At 34.0% G+C, this 8,968-nt stretch overlaps 2 protein-coding genes across 3 annotated transcripts; one reads left to right on the top strand and one right to left on the bottom strand.

Moving 5' to 3' along the window:
* Nucleotides 1-2,423: 2,423 nt before the first annotated feature.
* On the bottom strand, nt 2,424-3,381 carry LOC132800237 (uncharacterized). Its single transcript, XM_060813495.1, has 3 exons — nt 3,358-3,381; nt 3,075-3,257; nt 2,424-2,843 (listed from the first exon to the last, which is right to left on the bottom strand). Exons 1-3 carry the CDS (start codon nt 3,379-3,381, stop codon nt 2,556-2,558), a joined length of 495 nt encoding a protein of 164 aa, XP_060669478.1. The 3' UTR covers nt 2,424-2,555.
* A 185-nt stretch (nt 3,382-3,566) lies between these two features.
* On the top strand, nt 3,567-6,099 carry LOC132800269 (uncharacterized). 2 transcript variants are annotated; one of them, XM_060813601.1, is made up of 2 exons: nt 3,567-5,378; nt 5,597-6,099. In XM_060813601.1, exon 1 carries the CDS (start codon nt 3,700-3,702, stop codon nt 4,825-4,827), a length of 1,128 nt encoding a protein of 375 aa, XP_060669584.1. In that variant the 5' UTR covers nt 3,567-3,699; the 3' UTR covers nt 4,828-5,378; nt 5,597-6,099. The 2 variants fall into 2 exon arrangements, with proteins under 2 accessions (XP_060669584.1, XP_060669583.1); XM_060813600.1 differs by having other exon boundaries at nt 5,588-6,099.
* Nucleotides 6,100-8,968: the final 2,869 nt, after the last annotated feature.

Here is an 8,968-nt window from a genome sequence, read left to right as displayed (position 1 = left end):
GATAAGAAAAAGAATGAAGATTACTCCCACTATCCGAAGCAAAGGCTGTTTGATGAACATTTCTACATACATGTTCAACTTTCGAAATCACCTCAATATATATTGGAGGCCAAATCATTGTCATCCCTCCATTCCTCACTTCTTGAAGAAAGCATTTCACATCCCTGTCACTGCGTATTTCTGTAGGATCCAACTTTTCTGCACATCATCCATATATCTATTTTAGCTTTACCAAATATTCATTTCGATCTATCTCAATAGAATTGAAAATCTCATCTTTTAACTCTGATTTTGTGCATCTCTTGCCGACGAAAACCATTATATTTTTACCATTTCGATATTCCCAATTACCACCATCATTTTGTACCAATGTTCCATGGTATAAAACCGTAATTACAATATCATCATCTTCCATTTTACTACAAAATTAAATGAATAACGTTAAACTAAATCAATAAATATATAAAAATTTGAATAATACAAAACAAACATATTAACTGTATTAAAAAAGTTGATTTTGTTTTTTTTTTTTTCCGCCAAATATAGCTTTTTCCTACTGGTGGAAAACTGGCGGAAAATTGGTGGAAAATTGGCGAAAAATTAGCAGAAAACTTGCAAAAACTAATAAACTGGAGGAAAATGGCGGACGTTCATTTTTTTTGCCAAATTTTCTCCGTTTTTACTATTTTTTCACAATTTTTCAGTTTTACACAAATTTTCCCCCATTTTCAAACCATATGCCACCTAAGTATCTTTAAACTCACATATAACAGCTCATAAATTAATTTCTTGCATACCCATATTAAATAAAAAGCTTAAAAATTGCAAAACTAACAAAAAATACATGAAAAAAGAGAAAGAGACAAAAGAGAAAAAATACATATTTTCTTAGTTTCATCTAATAAGAAAAAAGATAAAAAAATTTCCTAAGTTTAGTTTCAGATATGAGAAAATATAAGAAAATGAGAGTGAGAGGAGATGGGATGCAAAGAGTGGCCTGTTAGAGAAACCCTCGCATGAACGGCTGTGTAAAGGAAGAAGGAAAGGGTAAAAAAAACCTATTGCATAATTTTCAATTTTATCAAGGATATTTTTGTCCGAAAATGACTAGTTTTTTTTTTTTTTTTTTTAAATTTACTATTCTTCAAAAATCATATTACGGACTGACTACTTTTCGAAAAAACCCTCGTAGGTACGTGGTTAGGTTGGACAAACCAGCCAAGTCTAAATGTCAACAAGGGAGATATAGTCTTGCAAGCCCACATAACACCCAAGTACGGTGGCAAGCTCAAATGAGAGTTTTGTAAGTCCAATAAGGCCCAACAAACATCCGGTTTTCTTACAAGTCTAATTCGATGATGGAATCAAAATTATTACAGATATAAAAATAAACACGCACACACACACGCGCGCGCGCGCGCACGCGCGCACACACACACACACATGCAAAAGTGCAATCCTTTTATGCTATTGTCCAAAGTTAATTCATTCCTTTTTCTTCTTATTTTTTGTAACTTTTTTTTCAACCAAATTGTCAGAATAATAATACGTTTTAATTGAATGGTCGCTATTTATTAGTTTTTTTTTTAAAATTAATTTTTATTTTATTTTATTTTATTATTATTATTAATATTATTGTTGTTGTTGTTGTTGTTAATTAAGATCGCGTTAGATATATATGATGGTGCAATGATTCAAATAAGTTCTAAAAAAGAAAAAAAAGTTGAAACAAATCACGAGAGAGAAAGTAAATCCCCCTATAATTTATCTTTCGGATGCTATTTACCCATTTACAAATTACAAGATCTAAATCGACAAGACAGAAAAAAAGTCAAAAAGAAGTGGGTGCAAGTAATCATGACTCAATACCACTAACAAGGTCAACTTACAGTCAAAAAACTCATGGATATATATTATATAGGATGAGGTTGATATCAAATTTTTAAATTTAAAATTTAATATAAGCCAATGTTTCATATGTATTATGAGATGTTGATTCGTATCAAATTTTAAATTTAAAAATTTAATTTGAATCGGAATATATATATATATATATATATCCTTTTATAAAAAAATATTAAGAAAAATAACCATTTGACTAACATGCACTCATATCATATAACAAACTTTGATGCTTCAACCTTAACCAACTATTTATTTCTTTTTTATTTTTTGGAGTGGTGCTAAGTAGTTCACACATTAGCAGGTGGGTTCGTTGTGATGACTTGTGTTTGTAATATAATCAAAACAAAAGACAAAATTTGAAACTTATAATACTACCCTTTAATTTTTTTTCTTTTTTTTTTTTTTAATCATTTGCAACAAATGTTTCTTACTTAAATGTTTTGAATCTAGACTAAAGATATCTGTTCATGCTCATGTGCAATTTTAACGGGTCGTGTCCATAAAATACTTGTGCCGTGCTGTCCGGCCCAGTTTTATTCCAAAGAGGGCAATAAGAGTTAATATGCATGCATATATATATATATATATATTACAGTACCAAATAGCAAGCATAAACATTGGCTTACAGGGTTTGCCTAATTAAATAACAGTCATGAAAAAGTTTCCCCAAGCTTTTTTATTATACCTTCAGCTTTTGCATGACCCTCCTCAAGTTTCTCAAGTTCTTCTGTCACTTCTCTACTTTCTACTTTGCCGAGCAATTCTTCGACCACCTCTCTCATCTTTGTCATCTCTGTACTCAATTCAGAAATTGCGTTCTGTACGAGTGCTTTATCGGCACTTGTGATTTCTCCTTTCCCCTCAATCTCTTTGTTTGACAAGTAGTCCAAATCATGTTCTGGCTCTCGAGGCAAAAATGTTATGTGTGAGATGCTCTCCTAATAACCAGAAATTGGATCACTTTCAAGCCAAGATATCGTACTCAATTTAAAATAAAAAAAAAGGTTAAAAATAAAAATTAAAAAAAAAAAAAAAACTAGATGTAGATGTGGACATAATGAATCAGAATCGATCATCTTATTACATATAAGATTGACAAAAATTTAAAAAAAAAAAAAGAAAAGAAAAGAAAAGAAAAAAAAAGAATTACATATTATAAATGCACATACCGGAGGTAAAACACATTTAAAATGAGCATCAAGGTGACATTCTTGACAAGAATAAGTGGCATGAGCTGGATCTCTTCTTTTTTCACAAATATCGCAGCAATATGTATACGAATCATCATGATCATCACCTTCCTTGATTGAACTAGTCAAAATGAAAGGATGAACATGAAAATCAGAATTAACCTTAGTTGGCAATGAGAGACATCCAGGGTAGATATTAACATTGCATTCGACGTGTTAGAGATTCTTCTAGAAGCTTGTTTTCAGCTTAATTGTCTCTTACAAGTGGCTCAACTAAGTCATGCATGCAGTTATGACAGCTCATCTTCTTGTTGTTAAAAAGTTAACAGCTAGCAGCCTTGCCAACTCATCAATCCGTGCAACTCAAATGCTGGCCAATCATATTACAGTTGCCTATATTTTGTTATTAGTTAGTTTTCTATATAAATACAAGATACTAGTTGTAATTCTGTTGTGTGGTTAATGAAATGAAAATGCTCTCGAGCTTTCTTTATTTTTCTTTCTGATTTTCTTGGTATCCAAACAATTCTTTTTAGTTTTCTTGCCAACCAAGCAGTTTCATCTAGCACTGTTATTTCACAAATCACGTTCCAAATTTTCTATCATGGTATTAGAGCCATGGTCTATGGCTAAGCACAACCCGATTCTAATGGTGTCTCCCTTTCCTAGTAATCAAATCGAGCTTGATGACAGCAATTACTTCATATGGAGGTCGCAGGTCTTGCCAATTATCAAAGGTCACAAATTTATCAAGTTTCTAGAATTTTCATCCTTTGAAGACTTGGTCAATGAAGAAAAACGAGATCTTAACTCAGAAGCTGATGTTGAAAATTTAGGCTCAAATCTTAGGGATTTCATGCAAGCTAAAGAGAATTGGTACATTCAAGACCAATTCTTAGTCGGATGGTTGAAAGGAACAATTTCTCCTGAGATTTCAAGCCATTTCATCGATAAAGATTCAACCTACAAACTTTGGAATGTAATCGAGAATAGGTATGCAGCCAAATCACAGAGTCGAATTCTACATTACAAAAAATTACTACAAAATACTAAGAAAGGAAATCTGTCAATAGATGCTCTGGTATTGAAAATGAAAGATCTTATGAATAACTTGATTGCTGCTGGAGATAATGCTTCTGAGACTGATCTTGTGACATATATTCTTGGAGCTCTAGGCACTGATTATGAGCCTATCTCAACAATTCTTGGAATCAGGCCTGAACAATATACAGTACAAGAGGTACAAAGTCACCTACTTGCTTTTGAATGTAAACATAAACTGATACATTCAATAGTTTCTTTTAACCTGGGTGATATATCTGCTAATTACATACATGCTAGACCTCATATTAATGTTGGACACACATTTGATGCTGTATTGAATAATAATAATTTTGGTTCTGGCAATGAGGCATTAGCTTCTGCAAATATGTCTACCCACAGTGGGAATTTAATACCTTTTTCTTGTAATAATGTTGCTGCAAATGTGTCCTCTGTTGGCGAAATTTTTGAAAAACTTGAAATTGAGAGAAATTCAACTGGTGACAAGACTTATGAAGGGTATAGAAATTATGGAAGAGGTGGAAATTTCGGAAATGAAGGATATAGACACTATGGAAAAGGTGGCAACTTTAGAAATGTCAACATGATTGATCAAGACAGATTTGCCTACAATAGAAACACTGGTTACACACAGAATTTTAGACCACAGTTCTTTCGAGGAAGAGGATGAGGGGGTAGGAGTAGGCTTTAGTGTCAAATCTGTGGAATGCTGGGTCACATAGCAACAACTTGCTATTATAACACAGGGACTTCCTTGGAAGACCTGTTACTCCAGCTTTTGGTCATCAACACCAAGTTCAGTCACCTGTTGCAAATGTAACATACTTTCCAGCATCTCTTGGTTCTTCACAGATCAATACTTCAACTCCATTGTTTGGAATTCCACATTTTCCTTCAAGTCAGATTCTACATAATTCAGCTCCTGGTGCATCTGTTTTTACTCATGGAAGTGCAAACACTAATAGTCAAATTGCCTCACTCCTTTTCAACAACTTTATCAGTCTGGACACAATTTAATTGTTAATTCTAGTCTGCCGGTAAATCAGTTTTCTCAGTATCAAGCTTCTGTTGCTGGTATGCCATCTTTACCTTAGAATTCCATTGCTGCCAACATAACTGCCCCTATAACTATTGGAGATCCAAACTGGTACCTTGACAGTGGTGCCACAAACCATGTGGTCAACGATGGCAGCAGCTTGGTGCATTACGCTGATTACAATGGTAAGAGTCAATTAATTGTTGGGAATGGTCAAGGATTAATGGTTATTGGTATTGGATATACTACAATATCTTGCTATTCTTCTTCTCAATTAATACTAAAAGATGTTCTTGTAGTTCCTCATATCTCTAAGAAATTGATTAATGTCTCAAGATTAACTCAAGATAATTATGTCATCATTAAGTTTCATTCTAACTACTGCCTAATCAAGGATAAGCAGTTGGGAGTAACCTTTTTAAGAGGCACACTTAAAGGTGGACTTTACAAGCCGGATGTATTACAACTAGTGCACAGAACTACAGTAGCAGAAGGTGACTTCTCCCAACATCATTCGAGTCGACCACATATTGCTGAAAGTGTAGTTGCAACAAATGAAGCTGAATCACTGCAGTTGTCTCAAACATCTGTTTTTGTTAATAACGTACCATAGTAATTTTATAATGCATTTGTACTATCTGGTGTGGTTTCTGATGTCAATCTTGAAGTGTCTGCTGGATCTGTTTTAGTCAATACAGAAACTGATAGTGTATTTGATACTGTAGATGCTGAGAAAGATGTTGATATAGTGATACAGAGATTTTATCTCCTAAGCAAAACATAGGAACCGATGTGAACATTTTACATCAGAGACTTGGACATGTATCTTTTTCTGTTTTACATAAAGTCTTACAGTTGTGTAAACAATCTCAGAATGTTAATAAAGATAGTTTCTTGTTTTGTGAAGCTTGTAAATTTGGCAAACAACATCTACAAAGTTTTCCTTCTTCAGTCAACAAAACTAAACAACCTCTTGAGTTGGTTCATTTAGATCTTTGGGGACCAGCACCAACTTTATCAAAGGAAGGGTATTGCTATTATATTCATTTTGTTGATGACTTCACTTGGTATACCTGGATTTATCCATTGAAGACTAAGAGTGAAGCTCTCACTGTTTTTATCAACTTTCATAAAATGATTGAAAGAAGCATAAGGTCTCTACTTAAATGTCTGCAAACAGACTGGGGAGGTGAATACAGAAGTTTTCTTCCCTATTTGGAGCAACATGGAATTAGTATGAGACACCCTTGTCCTTATATGCATGCTCAAAATGGAAGAGCAGAGAGGAAGCATCGTCACATTGTTAACATTGGACTATGTTTGATTGCTCAAGCACACATGTCATTGCAATTCTGGTGGGAAGCTTTTCAGTCAGTAGTTATTCTTATTAATCGGTTACCAACAACAGTACTTAACTTTAGCAGTCTTTTCAAAGGTTATATGGCAAAGTCCCAGATTACTCTTTCCTCAAGGTGTTTAGTTGTGCCTGTTATCCTTATCTTAGACCATACCACTCTCAAAAATTCAATTTTTATGCAACTAAATGTGTGTTTATTGGATACAGTCTATAACATAAAGGGTACAAGTGCCTAGATTCAAAAAGGAAGAGTTTACATTGCTAAAAGTGTTGAATTTAATGAAAAAGAATTTCCTTTTGCACATGGATTTTCTTCATCAGCTTTGAATGGTGGTATGTCTAGTGTTACTGCAACTCAAAACTCAAAATGGTCTACTGATCCTCTTTATATTGTTGTAAATAAGTCAACACACAATGGAACTGTTGATATTGCTAGTAATGATACAAGATCTGATCAGGGAACTACTAAGGGAATTTCTATAGAGCCTACTTTAGAGCTTACTTCACACATACCTTGCTTGGATACAGCAGTAGAACTTTCTACATTCCTGTTTCAACCTCTAAGGACACAGATACAACAACCTTGGATGTCTTAAGTGTCGATAGGTCAGAAATGCCTACCTCTGCAGTGAAGTATTCTCAAAATTCATCTATTACCATATCTACATCGAAACTTCATTCAAAATCATCTGCTGCTCAAAATACTCATTCAATGCAGACACGATCAAAAAGTAGCATAAGTAAATCCAAAACTTTTCTTACTCAACACCAAGGTGTTTGAAAAGAATCTGATACACAGAATTTTTCTATTCAAGAGTTACCACAAACAGTTAAACAAGCTCTTAAAATTCCTGAATGGAAAGCAGCTATAGACAGTGAGTATAAAGCACTGCAAAGAAGCAAGACTTTGAGCATAGTACCTGCAACACCTGAAATGAACATTGTTGGTAATAAATGGGTTTTCAGAGTGAAGTTTAATGTAGATGGGTCTATACAGAGGCACAAAGCCAGACTTGTTGCTAAGGGTTTTCACCATCAACTTGGTTTTGACTTCTTTGAAACATTCAGTCCTGTGGTGAAGCCTACAACTTTTCGAGTAATTCTTACTTTAGCTCTAGCTTATCACTGGCCTGTCAAGCAAATTAATTTCAATAATGTATTTTAAGTGGAGATTTACTTGAAAATGTGTATATGAGTCAACATGAAGGCTATATCAATCCTCTTTTTCTTACACACGTGTGTCAGCTGCACAAGGCCCTTTACGGATTGAAACAAGCTCCTAGAGCTTGGTTTGATAAACTAAAAACTACCTTACTACAGAGAGGATTCACTGTCTCAGTTGCTGACTCATCTCTTTTTATTTTAAAGGAATTCAAATGTACATATTCTGTTGCTAGTTTATGTCGATGACATCATTATCACATGATTAAGTTCAAGGTACATCACAAGACTTGTTTGCAGTTTAAATAAGGATTTTTCTCTGAAAGATCTTGAGGACTTACATTACTTCTTAGGCATAGAAGTTCAAAGATCTGCTACTGGAATGTATCTTTTACAGACTAAATATATCAAGGATTTGTTGAGCAAGACCAAAATGCAAGCTGCCAAAAGTTGTTCCACACCTATGATTGCAGGTAAGCAACTTTCCTATCATGAAGGTGATTTACTTACCAATCCTGAAGAATATAGAAGTATAGTGGGTGCTTTGCAATATTTGACTATTACACGACCTAAGATCACTTTTTCTGTGAACAAATTGTGTCAGTTTGTTCACACTCCAAAAACTAGTCATTGGGAAGCATGTAAAAGATTACTAAGATATTTAAGTAGAACAATTCATTGTGGTCTGCATTTCAATATTCCTGATCCTCAAAAACTTGTCTTTCATGGCTTCACTGACAGTGACTGGGCAAGCTGTCCAGATGATAGAAGATCATGTAGTGGCTTTTGTATTTTTCTTGGTCCAAATTTAATTTCTTGGAGCTCAAAGAAACAGTCTGTTGTTGCTCGATCCAGTACAGAGGCTGAATATCGTACCTTAGCAAATATTTCTACTGAGCTTAGTTGGCTGTCTGAGTTGTCTAAAGAGCTACAACTAAGTTTACAGACACCTATTGTATGGTCAGACAACTTGGGAGCAATAGCTTTAGCTTACAATCCTGTCTACCATTTTCATACAAAACATATGAAGTTGATGTGCATTATGTTCAAGAAAGAGTGGTAAGATAGTTGCTTGAAATCAGATATGTTTCTACTGCTGAACAATTAGCAAATATTTTTCGTAAGCCTTTAGGCACATCTCATTTTCACTTTCTCATATCAAAATTACAAATAGCTCAAATTCAAGATGTTTCAACATAAGCTTAAGTTCTTCAGTGTCAAACAAAAGTCTGCTGTTAGTTTGAGTTTATTACAGCA

This window comes from Ziziphus jujuba, chromosome 12 (genome assembly GCF_031755915.1).
Source record: "Ziziphus jujuba cultivar Dongzao chromosome 12, ASM3175591v1".
Taxonomy (NCBI): domain Eukaryota; kingdom Viridiplantae; phylum Streptophyta; class Magnoliopsida; order Rosales; family Rhamnaceae; genus Ziziphus; species Ziziphus jujuba.
The sequence above is the reverse complement of the archived record's forward strand: the minus strand, read 5'-3'. Positions and strand labels throughout refer to the sequence as shown.

What these genes read in the sequence shown, in the direction of transcription:
- LOC132800237 (XM_060813495.1), bottom strand. Translation starts at nt 3,381, where the DNA reads ATGCATGACTTAGTTGAGCCACTT. An exon ending in ATGACTTAGTTGAGCCACTT is followed by an intron (nt 3,258 to 3,357) that starts GTAAGAGACAAT and finishes TTGCCAACTAAG; the next exon opens with GTTAATTCTGATTTTCATGT. An exon ending in TTAAATGTGTTTTACCTCCG is followed by an intron (nt 2,844 to 3,074) that starts GTATGTGCATTT and finishes TCTGGTTATTAG; the next exon opens with GAGAGCATCTCACACATAAC.
- LOC132800269 (XM_060813601.1), top strand. Translation starts at nt 3,700, where the DNA reads ATGGTATTAGAGCCATGGTCTATGGCTAAGCACAACCCGATTCTAATG.